Below are 27,325 nucleotides of genomic sequence, written 5' to 3' on the forward strand. Positions count from 1 at the left end.
GCACATAGTCATACGCCGCGTCTGCGCCTCTGCAACTCCCTAAGCTTGGCCAATACGTTTTTACCGTAAGGATTGTTTGCGAGCTGTGACTCGCGCTCTCCAATCAGCACCTCCAGATAGTTGAAAATCAGCCCCCAAAACTAAGCATGGAATAATAAGCACGACGAGCTTCAAGCATTAGCATGCATAATGAGAAAAGAAAGAAGGTTTGAAGAGTAAAATTGTGCACCGGATCTAACCTGGTGCGCTACTTCCAGCAACTTTTGGGCGACATAGTTTCCGAATTTATTGGTGAAAAGTTTTGGGCAACTCGAGCTCGTCGTCAACTCCAACGCAATATGTCTGGACTGCGCTTCCTCGAGGGTATTGAAGCATTTCTCGACCACATGAGAAGCATACTTGTTAGTCGACAAAGGGAGAAAACTACCTCGAAGCACTTCTAGAACCTTGTTCGTAACGCCCGGCATCATCAAACTCAGTAAACTCTGCACCACATAGTTGCTGAAGCAAAGAAAAAAACAAATGTTTGAAGAACCTTCACATTCATGAAATGAAAGACCGAAGACAACTAAAGCGGAAACGAACCCGTATTCGTCTTGAGCTAATTGCAGGGAATATGATGTTAGCTCGGCCAAGAGGTGCTCTCGGCTCGCTCCGTCGGAATAGTTGATGCAAGCTTGCAGTGTGCAACACCCGTTTTGATTGGTTGCAATGTCGTAGCAATTATTCGCCATCACCACCAAAAGGGGCTGCAAATAAGATTTGGAGCGAGTGCACAAACTAAACAATTAACATTTCATCACTTGTGGCACAAGAAAATGGCAAGACCAAGCTCAGAATGTTGTGATGTTCATGTACTCTAGAGTCGCTTATTTGATCTTCATCAGTTATATATGGTGCTTTGTTCTTAAGCTCAATTAAAAATACAATTCTAACAAATGGAAGAAAAGATGGGAAGATCGCCAGTATATGTCGCCATGCCTAGATATGCCCCATACCATTTAAATTTTTGTTGGATGGAACAAATCAGATTTGAATTCGTCTAATATACAATTAGATACTAGGGAAAAAATGAAAGTTTGTCGAGCAAGCAAATTGATTTGTACAGTTTAATTATGGTATAAATTTAATAAAATTAATAGATTTAATATTAACTAATTTTTGGGTAGGATAAGTACTAAATTAATTTACAGAGCATATTTCTTTTCTGCGCGAATGTTAATTTACATAAGAAAGAACACACATGGGGTTTGGACCCTCCCTTATCTTTTTTAAAAAAAATTTAAAAAATTTTAATATATTAAAATTGTTTTTTCATACCTAAATACATGCTTTAGCTAGGATTGCAAAACTTTCTATTAGAAAGTACGCGAATACATGATATGCTACGAATTATATTACATTACTTGTACAGTTTCTAATTCTTAATGGCAAAACGTTGTGCCCTAGGCTGTAGGAACAACACAATATAAGAATTTTCAAACACTCAACTAAGAATTCAAGGCATCTCAGAAAGTTGCAGAAGACACTAACAAATTCACTAGGCAATGCTGCAAGCTTAAGCAAGATTACTTGCACACATTACCTCTGTATATTCATGAGGGAAGTTCTGCAAGCAATGCTCAATCACACCATTCCTCTCCAGAGCCAGCGAGACCACGCCGGGCAACAAAGCCGATACGACCAGGGCCATCTGATATGGCGTTGTAACATGGTCCAGTAGTTTCTTCACCGCGTGGATTCTGCGAAAGGGCAATGCTTACATAATGATCAGCAACTAATACAACAATCTCATTGGAAAAAAGAGGAGTAGGAAAGCATTAACCCACCCATACGAGTCCAGACAAATCCTGACTAGTAGGGGTTCCTGAAGGGTCACCTTCTCCAGGATCCGAGTCCTCTGCTCTTCGTTGCAGACCTCCACAAGATTCTGTATCACATGGTTCCAAGTCTGATGAATCATAAAGTCACCTACACGGTCGATTACCTGATCGAAAATCCTAGCTACTTTCTCCTTGTCGAGAGGTTCCCTAGTCCTCAGCAACGAACGAGAACCATTCCTAGTGGACAACAGTACGTTTCGGCGCAAGTTGTGCATCGCTGCTGAGGAAACCGGGGTCCTGTGTGCCTCGAAAAGCCGGCTATTACTCACATTCGGCCTCGAGAATCTCGAGTTATAATTACAAGAACCGGCTCCACCCAAGGCAGGCAGAAATGGGAGATTCTCGACAGACAGTCTCTCCCTGGAACCAGCCATGGCAAACACATTGGGATCGGTCTGAATCCAGCCATTACCGAGCAACGCAGGAGAGTGATTGCTCAAAGACTTAACGTTTACAGAAGGACCATAGTTGAACCTAAAAATATTCTGGCCAGAGCCAATCGAATCTGCGCTCTGACGACTCACATCATAACCATCAGTCCTAGAAACACCGACGCCGGAAACATCAGTAGGGGACGCACGTGGGTACGCACCAAGAACATCACCAGCGAATCCCGAATGCGGAGATTGCCGATTCGGGGGCGAGAGACGGAGGCTACGAAAGCCATCCTCGAGCGACTGAGCATCACAGTGGCTTCCGAGAGGAGGAGGGTTTCGCGACGAAGTGCCAGGATCTGGGAAGCCGAGGCCCGCGAAGACGGAGCGCGCCGGAGCAGCGAACGCGGTGGCCCCAAAAGACCGATCGTCGGTGGCGTGTTCCATAGCTGTCGAGAAGAGGGACAGGGGGGAGGTGTAAGGCAGATCACGGCGGTCACGTAGACGGAAAGATTGGGGTTTCTGGGGGGTGAAACTCACGGGGAGGTGTTTTGGTGGGGGTGTGAGGGGGATTTATATAGGGAGATCAGGTGAGACTTGGGGATGAATCTTCTTTGAAGGGGGACATATCAGGAAAGCCGAGATCGAATAGGAAAGAGCTTGACGACTCCGAAGAAAAGAGAGAGTCCCTTCCTTCCTTCTTTCCTTCCTTCCTCCAAAGATTGACCCTGGGAAAACTGGGAGGTTTTGAGTCTTGGAGATAGATAGGGTTTGACGAAAGGGTTTTTCTCTCTCTGCTCGTGCTGTGTTTGGTTCTGCCTTTTGAAACGAGGGTTTTATAGGTTTCGCGGAAGAAGCTAGGAGAGAGAGAGAGAGAGAGGCAGGGAGAGGGGGGACCCCCACTTGGTTGACCAATAGAATTTCTTTTTTTCCCCTTCTTTTTTCTTTTTTCCGAATTCCGTACCAAAGGATAACAGGATTTTTTTTTTTTGAAAGGACGATGGAAATATCTCGCCGAGATTCGGTTGCACACACCGCTGTGATCATGATTTCTTGATTTCGTAAGCCTCTCGCACGAGGACTCATGTGATTAACGTTTATGATGATGCCAGTTCGGTTTACGTAGAATCTTTTGGAATGAATGGAGAAATTTTATACAGTTTTGACCTACGATAAAGTAAGTTCTATAGTGAAATCCTCGTAATTAGTGATTATATTGGTTTGTATAGACTCGGTCAATATCCGACCTACCTCTCCAAATTAAGGGTTGTTGACTATCAATATTATGACTCGTCATATAAATTGAAGCATTGGTCCTGAGCAGAATCTTAAAAGGTTCACAAAGAAATAGGAAAAACGACTCCTCGGTATGGTGCAGGAAATCTCCTGCCTTTTGAGTGGTGAAGGTAAACACCACATCAGTTGCGACTAATAAGGTAGACAGTTATAATAGCATCCTGCGCCTGGGGTGATAGAAGGGGAAGCTCCGGTTTCTTACTGGTCAGCCTGTGCGTTGCACAGTATCTATTAACTGACTTGTTGACCAGTACCCCTAGTTACTAGATACTGTGCAAATGATAAGACATATAAGCCAAATTATATATGTAAAAGGAAAAAGTTTAATAGGTCAAGTATCGAATTGGTTCAAAACAGAAAAGAAAAGATTGCTCTCATTGAAGGACAATATTATCAAATAGTTTGGTGGGTTTGGAAAAATATCCTTTTTAATTTTAATTTAATTGGATTAACCATAGAAACAAACCGATTTAAAGATTAGACTAACTTATAAATTTGCGTTATTTTATAAATTGTGATGGTGGACGGGATTTGTCAATGTCGTGACGATTGCGTTGTGGAAAGTTTTCTTTTTCTTTTTTTATATAGTGTAGACATTATGGTATTGTTGTTTAAAGATAATGAAACATCTTATTCATACTCATGCCAAAACTATTTTACGTAAATATATACTACTAAAGAAAACTCGAAGCTAAATATGAAATTGTAAACTTTTGAGGAGAAAGATAAACTTATTCCGCATGAATAAATTTTAAGATAAGGTTTAAGTGAATCTTGTCACAAAGTATATATAAAACGACTGAGAGGTTAATTTACTTAGAAATTTTATAGTCGGAAAATTATACATGATTGCAAGCTAATTTAAAAAGGGAAATTAGAGCATATGTCATCGGCATAAAGAAACTTGATAATGTTTATGAATTAGTGGGCCATATTGCGATGACTACGCGCAAAAGTGAAGGTCATTCCATGAAGCACAATTCTCTTTGTAAACATGTAGACAACTACTCGACGGGGAAATTGTCCAATCAGTTCCAAACTATTGGCCTGCTAATTCGATCCTAATTTTTTTTTAATTTTACTAATTTAGTTATAAACATTTGCAAAAAATTCTAATGAAGTTTTTTTTTTCTCCAGAAATTACTGATACGGCGATGTGCCATGTAGAACGGCTGGCAATGATTGAATCGCCATGTTAGAGATTTTTGGCAAAAATTGACCTGGAGGGCTATATTGGAATTTCACGCAAAATTATAGGACTAGATTAGCAAAATTGAAAAAATTTAGGACTGAATTGACATTCGTATAATAGATTTATGACTGATTGGGTAATTTTCCCAATAGATATTACTGCTAATCAAATATAGTCTGGGTACAAGATTTAGGGGTATTGTGGTTATTAAAATGTAAAAATCAGCACAGAGAGAAGAATATAAGTAACTATACAAGAGAAGTAAAAATCGGTGCAAGTCTAATTTAGAGATTAAGAAGACCGATTGATGAAAAGTGGACGTTAGTAGACAGAAACAATTTTCAATGGAAAATAATACTTACAATATCATAATTGTTAAACGATGCTCACTCTGGTATCATAATTTTTCAAATGATCACTAAGGTAGTATATCTTTAAAACTAATATTCAGTTGAGTGATATCGGCGATTTCCCTTCCCACGTAAATAATCCGACTTACTAAAGAAACCATGTCATCAGAACGACGTCATTTAAGCCATTTCTTAGTACCTAATTGAGGATTCGGGGCTAAATTAGATTCCAATTAAAAATCCTAGACCCCACTTTTATAATACAAAAATTGCAGGTCAACGAGAACAAGCTACCCGCCAACGATAGACCGTCCAACTGAGGAGTCCAATGTCCATCATGATGGTTTAGTCGTCTCATTACCCGACTTCAAGTGAACATGCGAAGAAGAATTTAGTCATCTCAATGAAGGAGGGGATGACAGTATTTCTTCACATGTATCATGCAGCCATCAGAGAAATGGCAATCTTCAACAGACCCTCCTCAGAAATTTCGCTCCTGTATACCACCTTTCTCACACTAATCTTGAGTAGCAAAAGTCAGATATTTAACTATGATACACAGCTCATATAACCGAAAAAAAGAAAAAGTAAGAATGAGTAACCATCTTGCTCTAAAGAAACTTAAAAACAAATCAGACTTTACAAGATAAACAGATCATCTCGCAGTTGCAGGTCTCCAAGAGATAGCATGATCGGGTAAAGTGGAAAAGGGGAATCCTGCATCGGGTTGCATATGAAATCAGAGCACTATGCAAAAGGTTCGGTTGACCTTAGATTTCTTCGCTCCGAACGGGACACCCAAATGAAGTCATTCATCCCCAATTGTGTATCATCATGAAAGATCAAGCGTGTCTGCCAGAATTCGCAGATAAGGAGCCCTCTAGCACTGCCACAGATCTTCCGTCAATCAAAACTTGTCTAACAGGGAAGAGAACCAGGAAGCAGTTGTCATCGGGCAAAGCTCTTCCACAGGATTGAGGGTGGTCCATCTCGTGGAATGAGGTAAACAATGAATGCTACATATGCAGCGGTGATGCTAAGCACAACGGAACCAAACAGCACTCCCCTAACTTCGGAAATGAAGAAATCCAACAACAGGTACCCATTGATCATCATCACCAGTGACGCCACAGCCCATGCCACCCTCTGCATCATTTTATCAAAAAGTATCACGTGACATCACCAAAAGACAGAATGGTAGTACTTCTGTATGTTGTCTTAAAGTAAAAGGGCAACAAATTCTGAAGTGAGGACGTCATACATTCACAGTCTTGAAGACAAGTCAGAAAACCGATTATATCCACTTGGTGAGTACAACAAAAATGTGTTCACCAAGTTGAGCAAAACACGGTTTTTATATATACCAGTCCTTTGATAAGTACTGGCATAGATGCTCTCTTTTACAGAAATTCGGTCAGCTAGCTCTCTGCTAGTAATTTCTATGGATAAATTATGCAATATATGTTCAACTTCCAGAGTGTCGTCATGGAGGAATTTCCCAGTGTTAAAGAAAGTCTGACTTGCATATATTTTGAACTGCTTGGTACTTAAAAATATTCTACAAACATAAGTTAAATGCCAAACGGGCTTTTAGTCGGGCACTACGCCACATACTCACAAAAAACCACATGAGGGAAGCTAGCAGCATAATTGACATGCACACAATCACGACAGTATTCGCTAAAAAATATTGTGACTTAATTGCTGAAACTCTAACAGACAAATCAAGATTAAACGACACCAAACTAGCTCCACCTAGAATACACTTTTTTAGCTCTTAAAATACATGGCAGAGAATATTTATGCAGAACTTAGTAAAATGGTCGAGAGGGATATGTAAAGGAGGCAAATCTTACATCAACAAAGTATTAAGACATCTGGGCTTATATGTACCCCAGTTCAACACTAACAAGTAGAATTCCTCAGTAACTCACTCTCTTTTTACTTGTATTGGCACTAAGAAATAGGACAGTCAGAGTTTTAGACCTGAAGCGTCATCACCACAATCATCATTCATCAGAGGGAGGCATAAAATTAATCAGAAGAATTCGCGACACCAGAAGTTCAATATCTTAGAACACAAGTCTCCCCCTTATCATGTCAATGTCAATACAAGTCTTGCTCAAAACCATACTATTAACCCTAACCCATTGGTAAAATTTAGTACAAGACTAGAAAAGTTCATGGTGCCACCATGCCAGCTATGAACCAAGATGTGAAACTCCTAGAAACAAACATAGACAGAACTGCACTCAAGGTTGTGAGGAATGGGGAGGGCCAGATATCTTTAACCTCCCCCATGAAATGCAGGCTCAGACTGCTACTTGAATGCATTCCTTCCATTTCATGAATGAGCAACCTTGTTGTCACAGCAAGGCTTTCGATTGTGAAACTCACAAAACAAGACCAATAAATCATGACTAAACCTTTGTCGATTGCATTTCAGAACATAAAAGGAAAAACGTCAGGTGGCAATAGTACGTGTATGACAGACATATGGAAGGTAAGCTCATTTAGTGTCCCCCTTACCTAACTATACCACAAGTTTATGGAGCAATCCTGAGGATGAGCAGGAGATACGACATCACCAAGAATAGTCTTTATCTAGGCATCTTCTAAGTAATCCAACAAGAAGAAAGCACTAACAGTTCTATTCGACTAGAGCAGTACAACAAATATTGAAGTCATATCAACTCACCTGAAGAGTCGGTCCAATCTTAAAAATACCCATGACCTGCTCCTTTGATACTAATGTAAGAAGGGGTATGAGAGCAAAAGGGATCTGCATAGATTGAAGCACATTGAGCCATTCGTTCAAAACGTCCAATGATGCTTCGGATGTGTTAAAAACAACAGCTACTATAATAGTCGGCACAATTGCAAAGCTACGTGTGATCAATGCCCTCAGCCATTTCTTTAAACGGAGGTTAAGGAAACCACCCATGATAAATTGTCCAGCATATGTTCCAGTAATTGTGCTGCTCTGTCCCGCTGCCAATAATCCGATGCCCCAAATGTAAAGAATAGGAAAGATTCCTCCCCCATATTTTTCTTCAAGATATTGGCCTGCATTTACAAGTCCTATATTTTGCGCTTGTTTTGTACCATAAAATCCTTTGGCAAAAACTGTTGTGACAAACAAGTTGATCATAAATGAGACTAGGAGGGCCACAGACGACTCAATAGAATAGTACTTTATAGCCTCTTTAACACTGCTCTTCTTCTCAGGATCAATTTTCCTAGACTGGACCAGAGCAGAGTGCAGAAATACATTGTGAGGCATTATGACGCACCCCACAACTCCCACAGCTTGACGAATTGTTTTAGAGCCAAGTCTTGGAATCAAAAGACCTACAAAACCAGCAAAAATATGACTTTTTTAAGAAGCAGTTAGCAGAACAAGCCAGCTACAAGTCACATCTCTCAGGTAATGTTTGATGAAAGAACAGAAAATAACGTTACAGGATTCTCACCAGCTAAAAGCTCTTTGCCACTGGGCTTTGTATCACCAAACATCCAGGCAAATGACAAAGCCATGGTTCCAATGAGCACGGCAAACAGAGCCTCCAATTTTCTGACTCCGTAGTTCTCCAGAAACAAGAACATGAAACTGTTAACATTGGGGGAAACAGAGATGTCAGAAAGAGAACAGCGATCATCACCAAAGAAAGAAGCTTGCAGAAGCAATTAGGTTGCATTACTCCAGCATCAAGATGCGCAAATCACTTTCAGTAGCAATCTACCAGTGATATGGAGAAGAAGAGACAAAAATTCCATTCATGCTAAACCAATCAATCTACAGTCTTGTGCATTTTCGCATTCTGAAGGTTAACAGAGTCCATCTCCATACTCACTAAGAGAATGTATCAACTGCCAACAACTTAACCGACAATACCCTGGCATATTCAGCTCCTAGTCTAATCTCCCATCCCATAAACTGTTGGTCAACTGAATCAACCAACAAAATCAAAAGGAAACACACAAGCGCACAAAATTAACTTGACTAGATCAACAAAAGTACTGTGCTTTCTATCCACCGCCAGCTACCCAAGCTTGATCCTAGAGTAGTCACCCTATAAAAATGGAGACTCGCCATGATAACGAAAACTATGTAACACTCAGAAACACCACACTTACAGAAACATCTACATCAAAGATTAACAGCCGCATAGCATTTATTTACCTCAAGAACCACAGTGATCAACCAACAAACGAAAGATTGTAATTACCTACCAGTCTGATGCTGTAATTAGGACTCCAGCCCAAAGCGGCAAGTGCCCATTACTCAGAATCTGAATGGCAATAGCACTCCCAATAACCTCCTGTATGTCAGCCCCGATCAAAGCCACCTCCGCCATGAACCATAGCACTAACCTCGCCCAATCAGGGTACTCCTCCCGGCACAGCTCCGCCAGGTGCCGGCCCGTCGCGACTCCAACCCGGGCAGACAGCAACTGGATCAGCAGACCCATGACCGTGGCCCACATGAGGAGCCACAGGAGCGAGTACCCAGCAATAGCGCCCGCCTGCAGATCGCCCTCCAGGTTGCCCGGATCCAGGAACGCTATGCTCATCAAGAAACCCGGACCCGTGAACAGCCACAGCTTCTTCCACGAGAAGCGCGGGCTCGCCGCCGCCGTCGCGTCCGCGGACTCCACGTCGACGATGAGGATCTTCTCTCGGGACTGGAACGCGACCTCGTCCTCGTCATCGCCGTCGCCGTCGCCGTCGCCGGGTGAGGGCGGGGCCTGGGGAAGGGGTAACAGGGTATTGGACTCCTCGTCTCGGTCCGGCTCGCCGCCGCCGCCGTCGCCGCGGTCGTCTCCCCGTGATGGGTCGGTGCTCATGGTGGCGTCGCCGGAGCCTTCTTGAAATTCACCGCCGTCGGCGGCCGATTCGGGAGGAGCAGGAGAACAAGAACGGAGACGGATGTTCCGGCAATCCTACTCCTCCCTATTCCGGCTTGTCAGGTCGATGAAACAGGGGAGGATCTGCAAGACCCGATCCGCAGAAAGATGATGAGAAGTTACTCTTCCTCTGTTTTCACCGTTCTGGTGGAAAAAGTGTTCTCCTTTTGCCCCTTGACATCAATATCTTGATAAGAAAGCATTGATGCAGCTATTGGATACGCATATAAACAATACATGTACGTATGTCTTAACGTGTGTGTACGTACTGTCGGGAAATACTAGGTAAACTACGCGTTACGCTAAACTTTGAATAAGTGTTGATTTTGTGGTGCTGTCGAATGTCGATGTCTCCATTGCGGTCCCGGCAGGAAAAAGGACAAGAGAATCCTAGTTTGTCTCTTTGAGCAGGAGGATTTGGTGTGATTATTATATTTTCATAATAAATCGTAATAGCTTAGATTGATCCGATGTATCATGTGAGTGCGATAGAAAAAATTCAATATACATTCACCAAATCTAACTGGTATTAAATTTCTAAAAAATCAAAGCAATCGCTCGTTTTAGTTGTCCAAAGCCATACAACGAAACGAATAAATTAGTAGAATAATAATAATGGGTATATCGAAACAAATTTACTTAATGGAGTTTTTAAAATTGGGTGGAAGATTGTTGAATTTTGAGTATGACCCATTTAAAGGCATGAAATCACATATTTATCAATTACTTTTGAGTTGGCTTCGTTTCTAAATTTTGAAAGAAAAAATATTTCATTTAGATTTTCACGTATTATAGAAAGAATCGTACACGAATCTACGTATCAATATTTAAATTTTTAGAAAATTTTCAATTTTTCAAATGTTTCAAGTTAAATAAAAGTCGGTTCAAGTTCCATAAAATTTAGAAAAGGTTAAAATTCAAAAGTAGAGGTCGTTCAATATACATCCGAATATTTTGTCGAGTAAAATAACATCGTATTTATAACATTAAACGACTTGCACAAAATTTTTTTACCCTTCATCTCTTCAAACAAGCATACATATACTGTCATTTGTATGCAAGACGCAACACCAAAATACATTTGACAGGTGCTAGGAAGAGAGATTAACAAGTTGACATCCTCGTTCAAAATTACTAATATCACTTACATTTTCATCCTCTTTCATATTCACTTTACTTGTAAAAAGCGTTCATGTCGAATGTGGGTACAGTTCTGATGAGCGAAAGGAGGTAGAGCTCTTTCAATTTCGGCAAAAGACATTTGTATATTGATGACAATACATATTCACCAAATCTGATTTTTTTTTTTGGTCGAACACGAAATCTGATTTACTTTAGCGATTCTCATTAAGAATGACCTAACCTAAGCCATTTCTCATTAGAATGGGACAGCCCCAACTTTTTTTTTTTTTATCTATCTTACTCTAATTCTCAACTCACTTTCAGATTTTTGTCCTATCTTTTTATAGAGCGTGGGAGTTAAAACCCACATCTAAAACTAAACGTCTCCACCTCTAGCCCCCTAAGAAGGTTGGGAATCCTACTTCAATTGTTATAAGTTGACGCCGCAGTCACATTTCTACTCAACATACTATTGTATGGTTCATGCATAACAAAATTGGGGAGGCATTGACCCTAGTCATCGATTTCAATGGTGTGATGATCCATACTTTCTAACTTTTTGCGAATCTTACGACTTATCCACTTTGATTTTATTGATCTGGACTCCACAAAATGTTCATAATATATGAATTTGGCACATGGATCTCATTATTTAAAAAAAAATTTTTTGATCATATCTAGGTTTTTGACAAAAAAGAGTAACATAATTACTTTTGACTTTTGATACGTCAAGACAAACAACTCCTAAATAAGGCGTTAAGGTAAAATTAGGAATATCGAGACCAAAGATATTTCTATGTTAGATTAAATTTTAGGATTAATATCACGAAAAATCAAAAACTAGTACACTTATAACAATTTTACTCAAAACTAATTGTTGGGCCATAAAAAAAAATACCAAATCGGTAACCTGTGACGAATTTATCACAAATCAATTTTTGGGTCACCAAAAATCTCAAACCGGTATACTCGTGACATATTTACTTTGCGTTAACTTCCATTAAGTTTTACCATGAAATTGCTAAGTTGAACGACACTTGACAATAACTCAATTGACATGGCAGATCTATGTGAAAATCCATGTAAGTTTATGGCAAATTTGTCACAAGTGTACCGATTTGAGATTTTTGGTGATCCAAAACTTAGTTTTGAGTAAATCTGTTATAAGTATATCAATTTGGGGGTTTTTCGTGATATTAATCTCAAATTTTATGAGGTTCAAATTTCAGTATACCTCTTAAAGAACTAATGACCAAATTGGACACTAACTTCTTTGTTCTCTCTCACTCACTCGCCTTGTGTCATTTTCCTCCTTTTGGCAAAAAATTTGGCAAAAACTCAATTCATTTTCTCTCTCAAAAGTGAACGCGCAGACAGACGTGGTGGGTAGACGGCCCAAATCGGTAAACTTCCAAATGGACAACTTGGACTAACACAATCGATGAAGATGCTCCTTCTGCTGGGCCCATTTGGTTTTGGGGACATCTCGAGGGGCCGGGCGATCGAGGCGTGTGCAAGCCACGAGCACTTTGAAGTCTGACCAGCCCTCTTCCATTGCTCCATTTATCGATGCACGAATGAAACCACATTCCAATGAGCTGGATTTGCGTGTCAAAAGAGGAGATCGCATCTACAAAAAGTTTGAAACTTTTACTTAATCAAGTCGAGGCATTTACTTCATAGCTGTAATTCAACTACGGTCTAGGCGAGGCACTTATTCTAGCAGGGTAGCAGTTACACCCTATAATTTGGAGCCGGTGATCATAGGTTTGAAACTCTGCATCCTTTTTTCGATTACAAGAAAATCTTGATTCGGCGACCTAAGTTTGGATCGTGTTGTGAATTAAAGGTGTCGCAGCTCTACTCCCACTAATAATGTTAAGGGTGAACTTTGATCCGATTCAATACCGGAACATATTGAAACTAACTTGGTTGGGTCGTCAAAGTGACCTTGTTGGGTCGGTTCCAGACCGATTCTCGTGAGAATCGGTTCGATCCTCAGTTCTTGCTTTAAGACCAATGGTTCAATCCAAGAATCAATCCAAGAATCGATTCCCAATTTGAATTGATCTTTCTTTTTTTATGAAAAAAAACAAATCAAATCGTCGAGACCGGAACGCACGGCGTCCAATAAAGGAGCACGAGCACGATCCACTTAGCCAACAACAACTCCTGCCACTAATTAAAGCGAACCATTATTATAGTACGTTCAGTTGTTGGAATCAATACACTTGATATATAAGTAAGGCGTTGGCGCACAAATTAGGAATATCAAGGCCAGAAATGACCGCTCCTATGTCCTATCGAATCAGTTACTAGATTAACTTTATTAGCTTTAAATTTCAACGTACCTCTTAGAGCACCGACAACCAAATGGACATTCACATCTTTATTCTCTCTCACTCACCTTGTGTCATTTTTCTCTTTTTGGGCAAAACTTTGTCGAAAACTCAAAAAATTCAGATGCATTGTAAGTCCTCTCTCTCTCTCTCTCTCTTTCATAAGTGCACGCACAAGCGTAGTGAGAAAACGGCCCAATTCCGTACTTCCAAATTCACAAGTTGGACTAATCAATCGAAAGATGCTCTGTTTGCTGGGCCCATTGGTTTGGGGCTTCTCGAAAAACGGCGTGATTGATTGAGGCGTGTGGAAGCCACGAGTCACGCTGAACACCCCTCCCCTCCTTTTCATTGTCTTCATTTTCTAGTGTAAATGCTACTCTCAAGTGGCGTGAAGCACTTGATCACAGGTTGAAATCCTCCCCCCCTTTCATTATCTTCATTTTCTAGTGTAAATGCTACTCTCAGGTGGCGTGAAGCACTTGATCACAGGTTGAAATCCTCCGTAACTCTTCGTCTTCAAGGAACCTTGCTTCGTTTGCGACGTTGGTTCGATTGTGTTACAATTTAAAAGTGCACTCGGTTCTACTCCCGCCAGTACCATTTAGGAGTGAGCATTGAATCCCATTCAATCAAGGAATATGTTGAAATTAACCTAGTTGGATTGGCTCTAGACCAGTTCCAGTGAGAACTTGTCTGGTTCTCAGTTCCTGCTTTGAGTTCGATGGTTCAACTTAAGAGTTGATTTTTAATTTGAACTGACAACTCTTTTGAGAAAAAAGAATTAAGTCATCGAGATTTAAAAAAAAATCACTTCCAATCGTGGGCCTTGAGCCCACTAAAGTGGCTTAACAACTATTCAACCCGCAAGGGCGTCGATCCTAAGAGAATGCCATACAAGACCCCACATGCCCAAATACACACATGTTGCATTTGGTTCAACTTTTCCTAAAACCCTTAGGATAATTTTGAGGTTTTTGGAAAGCTTTCTCAAGAGGCTTTAAGCCAAATACCAGCCTTGAGAAAGCCGAAAGTCTAAGACAAATGAGAACCTACTTTAAACTTTCAGCATTTTCGGCATGCTGAAACCATCAACTAATGAATTTTAGCTTGTTGTTTTTGTTGTTTTTATTGCCCTCGAAAGATTATTGAAAATCCAATTTTGCTCCTTTTAAAAAATGAAACCCTATCCTCCAGGAATGCTTCACTCCACTACACGGCCTCTCCTTTCTCGCTCAACTGCTCTCCTTTTTTGACTACTCGTTCCCTTCGTGAAGCTTCGCATCGGTCGCTCGCCTGCTCGTTCCTTCGCTCGACTGCTCGCTCCTGTGCTTTGCTTGTTGACTTGCTCCACTGCAGGTTCCCCTCCCCCTCTTTTTCTCCGGCGGATGTGCTTTTGATTGCTTAGATACGTGCATTTCGTGGTTTGTAATGTGCGATGTGTGTGGGTATCCATATGTTATGATTGTCGATTTTGGATTGTTCGAACTGATTACGATGCTTACCCTTCGATTGGTGAGTGAATCAGAAACCTTTTTGGGTTTGAGATTCACACCCATTCTTGTCTGTAATGTACGGGCTTGTTGTCATGGCTCATGCAACTTCTAAATTTCTTCCGCACTTCGGTGCATGTCGGCAGCTCAGCCCGCCCACCAAGGACACTTTTAACCCTCAAAAGGACACCCCCACGAGAAAAGGCGGAGGTCATTTGCTCAAAGGGCAAGACAAATCCTCCCATGTTACATCTCTCAACAAGGGTTCTTTCTCCTCTGGTCTCTCTCTTTCACCTGCCTCTCTCCATCCCTCGTCCACCGACTTAAGTATTGGATGGTCCTCTTGAGACCAAGCTCAGGCGGCTTGCTTTGTGGCGCGCAATTAGGTCGGTTCATTTAGACGTTCGAGCAAGCTCGGCGGGACTCAAAAGACTAGGCATCAATGATACCAAATGACAGATAACATAATTTTATCATGTCCGTACTCCATGTCTACAATTATTCAGCCAATGTTGTATGAACAGTCTAAGGTTGGCCATCCCTGTTCATACATCATAGGTTGCTGCCAATGCTGAGCTCATCAGTGCCAAGCAGGCAAAGAGGCTCATATCAAGGCCCAAAATTGTTTTCATGAACCATGGAAGATTGATGGATCAATGATACTTTTGTACTTATTGAGGTGGCGCGTCGTTACGTTTCGATGCGTTAATAACATTCCTGTAATTAGTTACGATGGCACATTTATAATTATATCGTGGAATTGTGTTCTGAAAACAAGCCATCGGACAAAGGTGAAGGGGAGCACTAGAGTTACTTGAATTGTCCGTTCGCCGAGTCACTAAAATACCTACTCCTCGAATAAGATTCGAACCTAGCTACTGGTTTCCTTTCCCGTGTACACACATCACTATGCAAAGACCGACATCACTTACCTGCCCTTGGTTATAATAGAAGAGTTTGATTTATCTTAAACTCTTGCTGGTCGCTATGTTCTCCAAGATTCAACGTGTTACCGCAAAGAACATTGAACCTTTCATTGGGACATGACTAATTCATCCACGGGAATCAATGAAGGATGCTAATCTCTCGTTTCCATCATCTCTTTGTTTTTCTTTTTGGGTCGCCTATCGTTTCCGTCATTTCACAAGGCGAAATTTCATAATGCAATGAAGAAATATCGTAACATCAACGAAGTGCTCCATCTCCAAATCTATTCAAGCCCGAGAAAGAAGGTCTGATGTGGCGGAACGAGGCCAACATTTAGCCAACAACGGGTGAGCTTTCGTCATGGTTGGTCCGCTCCCTTCCATCATATCGATCAATTCGTCGCTGATTCTGTTCCACTCGAAGCACTGGATCAACAACCCGAGCGTCAACCCAATCATGCGTACGGCGAGGTCTTCACCCAGACACCCTCTCCTCCCCAAGCCGAAAGGCATCATCTTGTACCCGTCTCTCACGCCTTCCATCCCTTGGAATCTCTCCGGCTTGAATTCCGTCGGGTCAGGCCAGTACTCAGGGTCGTTCTGTATGTGGAACAGGTTGATCAGGAGCATCGTGCCTCGTGGGACTCGGTAGCCTCCCACGCGACACTCCTCCGCCGATTCGTGAGGCACGAGGAGCAGACCCACAGGATACATCCGCATCGTTTCCTTTACGACGGATTGGAGATGGGGGAGCTTAGGCAAGTCCGATTCGCCGACTAGGCGGTCGTGACCCACGACCTCGTCTATTTCGGCCTGCGCCTTCTTCAGAATCTCCAGATGGTTGAGCATAGCTGACATTGCCCATTCCATGGTCGTGGCCGACGTATCGGGTCCCGTTAACACAACCTGGCAAAACAAAGAACCGGATATCCACATTTCATGCTGTAATGACTCTTCATGAAATGGAAAGGAATGAAATAGGATGTAGGTGTGACTAGCTTCCAAGATAAAATCCCTACATCATATGGGCATCTGTTGTCGCATATATAGTATAGAAAATATACAAAAAATTTATACGAAAAGGACCACCTTTCTATGTCGGCTTGTGAGCATCATTATGCTCTGTTTTTCTTGTCATTAGATTTATTATATGGTCGTGAAGAGATTGACCAGACGATAGAGCTGGTCCAGATAATAGTCAAACAAAAAAATCAAGGAAAACTCCAAATAAGGACAACCAGCCAGAGTATTGCAGCTATATTGGTGTCGGCAACCGCGGGTGAGCGCCGTGAAGCCCTCGACGGTCAATGACCTTGGCCAGATCTGGGCAAGGCCAGCCTTGCCATGGCCTCGCTAGTCGAGGGTACGAGTGGCCAGCCAACAACAGCCTTGCTTTCTGAGACCCAAAACCCCAGCAAACTGGTCGATTTCATCTGCTTGTCTCTCAAGAACTCAAATCCCCATCTTGAGCTCCTACATGATGACCTAAAATCGCTACTTTCTCATCTGAGTAATGACGAAATCTCGTGGGTTTTGTTGAGATACCAATCTAATTACGACTCGAATCTCACTTTCTTCAATTGGGTCAAGGATGATTTGGGTTTCAGACCCAGCGGCCGGCAAGGCCATGGCAAGGCCATCTCTTTCGACCAAAATGCCTTTAATCAGCCAGAAGATTTCGCCGTCCGGCGAGATTAGACCCTTTTTTGAGACTAATATAAAATTTTTTTACTTGAAAGAATGTCCACTTTGAACCATTTTTGATAAAAATGAAGCATGTGAACAGCATCTCGAGTTTAGACGTGAAAAGCAAAAACAACAGTGAATGCTTGCTAATTTTAATATCAAAATCGTAAATTAGCATATATCAAATAAAAGATTAACCAAGTGTAACATATTCAGCTAACCCAAAAGAAAAAAGAAAAAAATTAACAACTTCTAGTTGATCAATTTTGTAAAACAATTTTGGTGTAATTAGAGATATTCGGCTGAAAAAAACTAGCAATTGGAAAGAGACTCACCAGCAGAAGGCTCTTGATAGTTTCATCGTTGTAGTACTCTGGCGCAGTCTCTTGCAGAGACAAGAGCACCTGAATCAACGTTTTCTTCTTCCTCCCGTCCGCCGCCTCCGGTGACTCGTCGCCTCCGCCGCTCTGGCTCTCGTCGATCAACCTCTGCATGAACTCATCCCTCTTCTTCTGCAACGCCATGAGCTTCTCGTCCACCCTCTTCAGCCTCATCCACCTCAGGAACGGCGGCAAGAACTCGCTCATTTTTGTCGTGCCGCTGATCCTGAACGACTCCGTCACGATCTCCATGAACTTTATCGCCTCCTCCGACTCCCCCACGTTCTCTCCGCAGTACCTGCGCAGAAAAAGATCAATTCAACTTCAGCTCAGTTTAAAATTTAAACGGTCAAATATATATTCTGGGGGTACCTCTTTCCGGCTATCATCTGCATCATCACGTTCAGCATCAGCTCGAAGAAAGCGGACTTCATGTTCACGCTCTGGCTGCGGCTCCTGGCGAGCCAACGGAGCAGCGACTTCACCTCGTCGGCCCGGATGCTCGAGAGGGTCAGGGGGCGGTCGGTGGAGAGGATCTCGAGGGAGGCGATGAGGCGGAGGTTCCGCCAATGGTCGCCGTAGGGGGACCAGGCGAGGCTGGTGTAGTTGTAGCAGAGGTGCTTCCCAGCAAAGAGACAGGGGCGGTTGGCGAAGACGATGTCGTTCTTGGCGAGGCACTCCTTGGCGGCGTCCGGGGAGAAGACTACGAGGACGCAGCGGGAACCGAACCGGAGGAGGGCGACGGGCCGTAATGCCGGGAGATCCAGGACAGGGAGCGGTGGAGGGGATTCTGGAGGAGGTAGAGGTGACTGATGACCGGCAGGGCCAGGAACGGGCTCGGCGGGAGGTTCCGGATCTTTTGGAGCAAGTGCACCACGACGGCGTAAACGACGGGGAAGAGAAGGAACTGGTGCACCGTCCAGATATGGAGGAGCAAGTGCTTCGCGACGGCGCTAAAGGCGAGGAAGCCGAGGAACTGGAACGCCTCCCGGGCGTCGTGGAGGAAGCGCTTCGACATCTCGTAGAAGGCGAGCAAGAAAAGGAAATGGATCACCTCCCCGATTCGGAGGAGCAGGCGCTGCCCGATCGCGCAAAAGGCGAGGAAGTGAAGGAATTGGATCAACATTTGTGTGCGAGTATGGGGAGAGTGTTCTTGTGTTTTTGGCTAGGGGACGAAGCAAAAGCGAGCGGAGGGGATGCGAGTTCGAAGTGAGGCTTCCATTTGAAGAACATAGCTCAACTAAAATAAATAGGGGGACAGTGTTTGGTAACTAACGACCTGTCTGCTGTGTGGGCAAAAAGCAATTAAAAGTTCAAAAGAAAGGAGTCCGTTGCCTCGTGGCATGTGGAAGAAAAGAGAAAAGATAGAGAATGGTGGTAAAGACCTAGCCGTAAACGTGGACTAATGGAACCTGGAGGAACAACATGAATTGGACCGACCCTAGGGCCGACGAAGTTACCTGGAAGGGACGGGTGCTGCTGGATTTTCTTGAAGAAATTGATATCGCAAACCCCCCATTCTGACTTATATTAACACGAATGAAAATCATTATCTTCCTCTCAGCTCAATTTCTCAAAAATAAATATTTTTATTTTTATTCTCCGGATAAGTTTCGAAACAAAAAGTAACGTTTGATAACGACACAAAATTTCTGTTCATTTAATAGGTTATTCTTGAATTTATGTTCCTACGGTCGGCGGTAAGGACGAGCGATATGAAAAATTGTTTTTTCTATTTTTGTTCCAGAAAAAAAAATAAAAAATAATTTACTTCTTATTTTTGAAGTAAAAAATATATATTTTCAATTGACTAGTCATTAACATATCCGATTTTAGCTTTTAAATCAATGGAAGAGGCTCACTTGATATCATGATTGTGATGTACAATACTTTGCATGGGTTGAACTTGCTCTTTGCAGTTGGATTTTCTTTTTCTTTTCGGATTTACGATATGTTGGAATTGTGTACTTCTATTCCTCTCACACCAGTGGAGTTCGATCGCGACTAAATCGGACATCTAGTAGTTGCATTCCTATTGTTAACGGGGTAGACGTGTCTAGTAGTTGTAGTTGGATATTGCATAGAGACTAAACTTCAGGCGAGAAATTAATCTCTAAAAGATAGTGGTGCTCGGTTCGCAGCACAAATCTTTGAATTTTCTCGCCATTTTAGTGGGAGCAATTGCTTTATTTATTATTTATTGAGGGAAAATTGAAAGAAAGAAAGTGGCAGTGCACTCTAAAGAACGAGAAAATATTGCGTGAGCGAGATACTGTCAACTCCACAATAATTCGACCAGAAAAAATGCACAAATAAATTTAAAAAATTGAATCATGTGGTAAACGAGAATGTTGGCAAGTGGGGTAGCGTCTGGCGTGCAGATCGTCTGGATTCTACTCTTTTTTCAAAATCTTCAGTCTCGCTTTTCTTCGCCACTACATCCTCCACGACTCTCTCTTTCACGTAGCATAAAAATAGTGTCTTTTTACAAACAAAAAATACAATTTTTACTTGATTTCGCTTGTGCCCTTTAAGAATGAAAAGAAAAGAAAAGAAAGAAAAAGGGAGTGGGATTTAAGGATGGCATCGAGCTGGATCCATGTAATCGTTGCACGCCTCGAGATCTTTTGTTTACCTGTTTTATACAACCGAAATGCATAGGAGATGGTATCTATTGAAAATTCTTTCCAAATGTCCCGGTCTATCCAATATTTTGATTATGAGCAGCTTGATTTAGCATACTTGTTTTAGACCCCACCATCCCGTGCAGATGTGGGTTGTGAATATAAAGAAAAAGTCACAATATCATGACAGAAAACTATTGTTTCGTGCCAAAAGATATGAACATTTTTGTCCTTTTGTGGTAAATTTCAAGAAGTGTTAGTGAATGTCAAAAACTGTGAGTAAAAAAAAGGTTAATATCATGAAAAATCACAAACTGGTACACATCTGATAAATTTTTTCCAAATTAATTTTTTTATCATAAAAAATCCCAAACTGATACACCTATGACAAATTTACCTAAAACTCCAAACTGGTACACACGCGACAATTTTACCGTTCGTTAGCTTCCGTCAAATTTTATCGTTAAATTTGCTAACGTGGATGCCACATGGTGATGTGATATGGTGATGTGACAAGTCTATATGGAAATCTATAAGGTTAATACCACAAAAACTGAGGTTTTTCACAAGTGTACTGATTTTGGGTTTTTCGTGGTATTTACCCTAAGGATTTTCACGTAGACTTATCACGTCACCATACCACGTCACCATGTGTCATCCAGGCAAGCAAATTTAACAATAAAATTTGACGGAACCTAACTAAGTATGAATTTATCACAAGTGTATCAATTTGGAGTTTTTGGTGATCAAAAAATTAACTTAGGTAAATATATCACATGTGTACTAGTTTAAGAGTTTTTTGTGGTATTAACTCTAAAAAAAATCAACGAATTATTTTCCGAGTAAATTTTGGTAACCTACCAACACTTTTGTGAAATAACCGACTCTATTTCATAATATGCAAATGACCGATTTTAATACGAACTTACAAACTTGTATTTGCAAAACTTACAAAAGCTTCAAATTGACTACTCTTCTATGAAACTTACAATCTAAATTAGAGTATTGCAACCTCATTGGAAAATCGATTTGCACCACAGCAAATGGATCGAGGCATCTGGGTTTTGTGCCCGGATTGGCCCTCTCATGCTTAAGTTAGCACTAGACAGTGAGGGAAATTAGGTAAAAACAGAGAAGATATGAGCCTAAGGAGAGAGAGAGAGAGAGAGAGAGAGAGAGAGAGAGAGAGAGAGAGAGAGAGAGAGAGAGAGAGAGAGAGAGCATACCAAGTATTCAAATTACTGTTTTTATGTCGTTATTAGTGGGTCGTTAGATTGTGTTTGACATGTGGTAATCTGCATAACAAATAGCGAAAGAGCATAACAAATGTAATTCATATTGTTTTGGGGACCAATGCATGTCGAACACTTCAAATAATGGTAGGATCGTTGCATGCTCTAATGATTAGCTTGTTGAGTATATATATAGCACCGATTACTTAACTAAAATCACCTTCGTCGGGATTGAATACCGATTGGGGCAGTACAACATGGTTTCATAAATTAGTATGATTTTCCCCATCTAAATCAATAATTATTTTATATTAGTTAAAGTCCACCAAATCACTAGTTTTCCTATGTCAAGGCGCACGATCTAGGATAGATGACGTTGCTTGTTCAACTACCAAAGGAAAGGGGTGAGAATGAGTCAATTTCTTCAAAGCTTAAGAAAATTATCGAGCCAGCCGATTTGAGTTATTTAAATAAAGCAATACCAACACCTTTGCCCCACTTTTGCGGTTTGATGCTTGACAGCCATCGAAGTCGATACGCTCGAGCTGGACTAGTCAAGAATTGAGATGCTCGAATTAATGTACATCGAGGAAACAATTATGATTTGATTTGGCAGCATCGAAAGGGATTGCCACTAGATCATGATGACGGGTGCTGTTGACTTGTCCTTCGATCAGTGACTATGATGTAGGGAGAGGAAGAGGGAGAGGGACGTTTGCTAGACAACGTGATGGAAAGAACCGGGTAACAATTCTCCAAAAACTTTAACCCAATTCAGGATCAATTCTTTCCCAAAAACTAAACCAATCAAAATCGACTTAACCTCAGCAACAATCAATAATATTCCAGCAATACAACCTCGCAATATGTAAATATAAATTATAATGTTGAAATGTTAAGGAGACAAATCACTAAGATTTTACATGGAAAACCCAAAACGGAAAAAACGGCTCAAAAACTTCCACTAATCACGAAAAATAATAGGATACATAAAATATTCTTCTCTAGTCATACACTATAGGCACAATATCAACAATACAATAGTATTTCCATCACCATGAAAGTGGATTAACACAAATGGAGCAAGAAACCGTAATTGTGATTGGAGAATTCGGAGAAGGTTCTTAACAAATGAAACCGATCAACTCGTAAACCTCAATCCTACGAATAACATACTAAAATTTGAACCAATTTGACAATGTTACAAGCTGCAACCCTCTTCTCCTGTGCTCTTCTCGCTCTCGGTCTCACGAAGAATAGTAGGATACAGAAAGTGTTATTTTTTAATTATACACTAGAGGCACAATATTAACAATACAATAGAATTTCTATCACCACGAAAGTAGATTAACACAAATGAAGCAAGAAACCTTGATCGCAATTGGAGAATTTGGAGAAAGTTCTCGTAAAACGAAACCAATCAACACGTAGACCTCAATCTTACATATTTGAGCCAACTTCGCCAATGTCATAAGCCGCAACCCTCATTTGCCCTCTTGGGCTCTCCACTCACGCACGGTTCCTTCTCTCTTTTCTTCTTTTAGCTTGAGACCTTTTAACTCTTTTTTTTATTTGATCAAAGTTAGCATGCCCCGCATGGGCAAACCCGGCCAACGCAATGGTAATTAAAGGGGCATCGTGCTGTGTTCTCTCTCTCTCCGAATCTCTTCGAGTTATTCTTTTCACCCATCCTTTTTTCTATTTATCCCATCCTAGCTTAATTGATTTCCATCTTCATCCTTTCTTAAAAATTTCTTCGAAAACATATTCAAATTTGTTAGAATGATATCCACTAGAGCCAAAATTTTCACTTCCAATCACAGGCTCAAGCCCAACCGAAGTGGCCGAGCCGCAACTTCTAAGGGGCGCGGCCCCCGAGACCCAATCATGGGACACAAACACACACAAACTCTGACCTCGAAGGCCTGGAATGAGTGGCCAAACCCCCACTCAGCACATGTGTCCGCCTATTAACGGCGGTTCGACCCTAAGAAGGACATCCGACGATAGTATTGAAAAAAGGAAAAGATTATTTGCTCAAAGGGTAAGACAAATCCTTTCTTGATACATGTCTCAAGAAGGGTTTTGTCTTCCTCAGTCTCTCTCTTTCACTTACCTCTCTCCATCTCTCGTCCATTTACTAAAGCATCGGATAGTCCTCCTGAAGAACGAGCAAGCCCGTCACGACCCAAGAGACTACGTATCAACAATTCCAAATGACAAAGAAGATAATTTTATCATGTTCATTTTATCGCGCAAAAGGCGAGGAAGTGAAGGAATTGGATCAACATTTGTGTGCGAGTATGGGGAGAGTGTTCTTGTGTTTTTGGCTAGGGGACGAAGCAAAAGCGAGCGGAGGGGATGCGAGTTCGAAGTGAGGCTTCCATTTGAAGAACATAGCTCAACTAAAATAAATAGGGGGACAGTGTTTGGTAACTAACGACCTGTCTGCCGTGTGGGCAAAAAGCAATTAAAAGTTCAAAAGAAAGGAGTCCGTTGCCTCGTGGCATGTGGAAGAAAAGAGAAAAGATAGAGAATGGTGGTAAAGACCTAGCCGTAAACGTGGACTAATGGAACCTGGCGGAACAACATGAATTGGACCGACCCTAGGGCCGACGAAGTTACCTGGAAGGGACGGGTGCTGCTGGATTTTCTTGAAGAAATTGATATGGCATCCCCCCCAATTCTGACTTATATTAACACGAATGAAAATCATTATCTTCCTCTCAGCTCAATTTCTCAAAAATAAATATTTTTATTTTTATTCTCCGGATAAGTTTCGAAACAAAAAGTAACGTTTGATAACGACACAAAATTTCTGTTCATTTAATAGGTTATTCTTGAATTTATGTTCCTACGGTCGGCGGTAAGGACGAGCGATATGAAAAATTGTTTTTTCTATTTTTGTTCCAGAAAAAAAAATAAAAAATAATTTACTTCTTATTTTTGAAGTAAAAAATATATATTTTCAATTGACTAGTCATTAACATATCCGATTTTAGCTTTTAAATCAATGGAAGAGGCTCACTTGATATCATGATTGTGATGTACAATACTTTGCATGGGTTGAACTCGCTCTTTGCAGTTGGATTTTTCTTTTCTTTTCGGATTTACGATATGTTGGAATTGTGGACTTCTATTCCTCTCACACCAGTGGAGTTCGATCGCGACTAAATCGGACATCTAGTAGTTGCATTCCTATTGTTAACGGGGTAGACGTGTCTAGTAGTTGTAGTTGGATATTGCATAGAGACTAAACTTCAGGCGAGAAATTAATCTCTAAAAGATAGTGGTGCTCGGTTCGCAGCACAAATCTTTGAATTTTCTCGCCATTTTAGTGGGAGCAATTGCTTTATTTATTATTTATTGAGGGAAAATTGAAAGAAAGAAAGTGGCAGTGCACTCTAAAGAACGAGAAAATATTGCGTGAGCGAGATATTCCACATCAGCCATGCATAACACCACCGAACGAATGACATGTGGCAAGGGGTAGCGTCTGGCGTGCAGATCGTCTGGATTCTACTCTTTTTTTCAAAATCTTCAGTCTCGCTTTTCTTCGCCACTACACCTCCACGACTCTCTCTTTCACGTAGCATAAAAATAGTGTCTTTTTACAAACAAAAAATACAATTTTTACTTGATTTCGCTTGTGCCCTTTAAGAATGAAAAGAAAAGAAAAGAAAAGAAAAAGGGAGTGGGATTTAAGGATGGCATCGAGCTGGATCCATGTAATCGTTGCACGCCTCGAGATCTTTTGTTTACCTGTTTTATACAACCGAAATGCATAGGAGATGGTATCTATTGAAAATTCTTTCCAAATGTCCCGGTCTATCCAATATTTTGATTATGAGTAGCTTGATTTAGCATACTTGTTTTAGACCCCACCATCCCGTGCAGATGTGGGTTGTGAATATAAAGAAAAAGTCACAATATCATAACAGAAAACTATTGTTTCGTGCCAAAAGATATGAACATTTTTGTCCTTTTGTGGTAAATTTCAAGAAGTGTTAGTGAATGTCAAAAACTGTGAGTAAAAAAAAAGGTTAATATCATGAAAAATCACAAACTGGTACACATCTGATAAATTTTTTCCAAATTAATTTTTTTATCATAAAAAATCCCAAACTGATACACCTATGACAAATTTACCTAAAACTCCAAACTGGTACACACGCGACAATTTTACCGTTCGTTAGCTTCCGTCAAATTTTATCGTTAAATTTGCTAACGTGGATGCCACATGGTGATGTGATATGGTGATGTGACAAGTCTATATGGAAATCTATAAGGTTAATACCACAAAAGCGAGGTTTTTCACAAGTGTACTGATTTTGGGTTTTTCGTGGTATTTACCCTAAGGATTTTCACGTAGACTTATCACGTCACCATACCACGTCACCATGTGTCATCCAGGCAAGCAAATTTAACAATAAAATTTGACGGAACCTAACTAAGTATGAATTTATCACAAGTGTATCAATTTGGAGTTTTTGGTGATCAAAAAATTAACTTAGGTAAATATATCACATGTGTACTAGTTTAAGAGTTTTTTGTGGTATTAACTCTAAAAAAAATCAACGAATTATTTTCCGAGTAAATTTTGGTAACCTACCAACACTTTTGTGAAATAACCGACTCTATTTCATAATATGCAAATGACCGATTTTAATACGAACTTACCAACTTGTATTTGCATAACTTACAAAAGCTTCAAATTTACTACTCTTCCATGAAACTTACAATCTAAATTAGAGTATTGCAACCTCATTGGAAAATCGATTTGCACCACAGCAAATGGATCAAGGCATCTGGGTTTTGTGCCCGGATTGGCCCTCTCATGCTTAAGTTAGCACTAGACAATGAGGGAAATTAGGTAAAAAAAGAGAAGATATGAGCTTAAGGAGAGAGATGTTTTCCTCTAGAGAGAGAGAGAGAGAGAGAGCATGCCGAGTATTCAAATTACTATTTTTATGCATTATTAGCGGGTCGTTAGATTGTGTTTGACATGTGGTGATCTGCATAACAAATAGCGAAAGAGCATGACAAATGTAATTCATATTGTTTTGGGGACCAATGCATTTCGAACACTTCAAATAATGGTAGGATCGTTGCATGCTCTAATGATTAGCTTGTTGAGTATATATATAGGGCCAATTAATTAGCTAAAATCACCTTCGTCGGGATTGAATACCGATTGGAGCAGTATAACATGGTTTCATAAATTAGTATGATTTTCCCCATCTAAATCAATAATTCTTTTATATTAGTTAAAGTCCACCAAATCATTAGTTTTCCTATGTCAAGGTGTACGATCTAGGATAGATGACGATGCTTGTTTAGCTACTAAAGGAAACGGGTGAGAACGAGTCAATTTCTTCTAAGCTTACGAAAATTATCGAGCCAATCGATCTGAGTCATTTAAATAAAGCAATACCAACACTTTTACTCCACTTTTGCAGTTTGATGCTTGACAGCCATCGAAGTCGATACGCTCGAGCTGGACTAGTCAAGAATTGAGATG

The 27,325-nt window shown here is 40.9% G+C and overlaps 2 protein-coding genes and 1 pseudogene across 2 annotated transcripts; all 3 read right to left on the reverse strand.

Annotated features, from left to right (window-relative positions):
• Positions 1–125: 125 nt before the first annotated feature.
• LOC130139754 (pumilio homolog 11-like) lies at positions 126–3,040 on the reverse strand. Its single transcript, XM_056317416.1, has 3 exons — positions 1,830–3,040; positions 1,586–1,742; positions 126–749 (listed from the first exon to the last, which is right to left on the reverse strand). Exons 1-3 carry the CDS (start codon positions 2,702–2,704, stop codon positions 171–173), a joined length of 1,611 nt encoding a protein of 536 aa, XP_056173391.1. The 5' UTR covers positions 2,705–3,040; the 3' UTR covers positions 126–170.
• Positions 3,041–5,574: 2,534 nt separating this feature from the next.
• On the reverse strand, positions 5,575–10,210 carry LOC115675880 (metal transporter Nramp2-like). The gene is made up of 4 exons (XM_030598667.2): positions 9,329–10,210; positions 8,569–8,705; positions 7,794–8,446; positions 5,575–6,241 (listed from the first exon to the last, which is right to left on the reverse strand). The coding sequence occupies exons 1-4, from the start codon at positions 9,940–9,942 to the stop codon at positions 6,044–6,046; spliced, it is 1,602 nt and encodes a 533-aa protein (XP_030454527.1). The 5' UTR covers positions 9,943–10,210; the 3' UTR covers positions 5,575–6,043.
• Positions 10,211–16,086: 5,876 nt separating this feature from the next.
• Positions 16,087–19,098, reverse strand: LOC115667304 (cytochrome P450 81Q32-like; annotated as a pseudogene).
• Between the last annotated feature and the right edge of the window lie 8,227 nt (positions 19,099–27,325).

Source organism: Syzygium oleosum, unplaced genomic scaffold (assembly GCF_021117445.2).
Source record: "Syzygium oleosum isolate NSW1041296 unplaced genomic scaffold, Sole_v2.1 Sole_v2.13, whole genome shotgun sequence".
Classification (NCBI taxonomy): Eukaryota; Viridiplantae; Streptophyta; class Magnoliopsida; order Myrtales; family Myrtaceae; genus Syzygium; species Syzygium oleosum.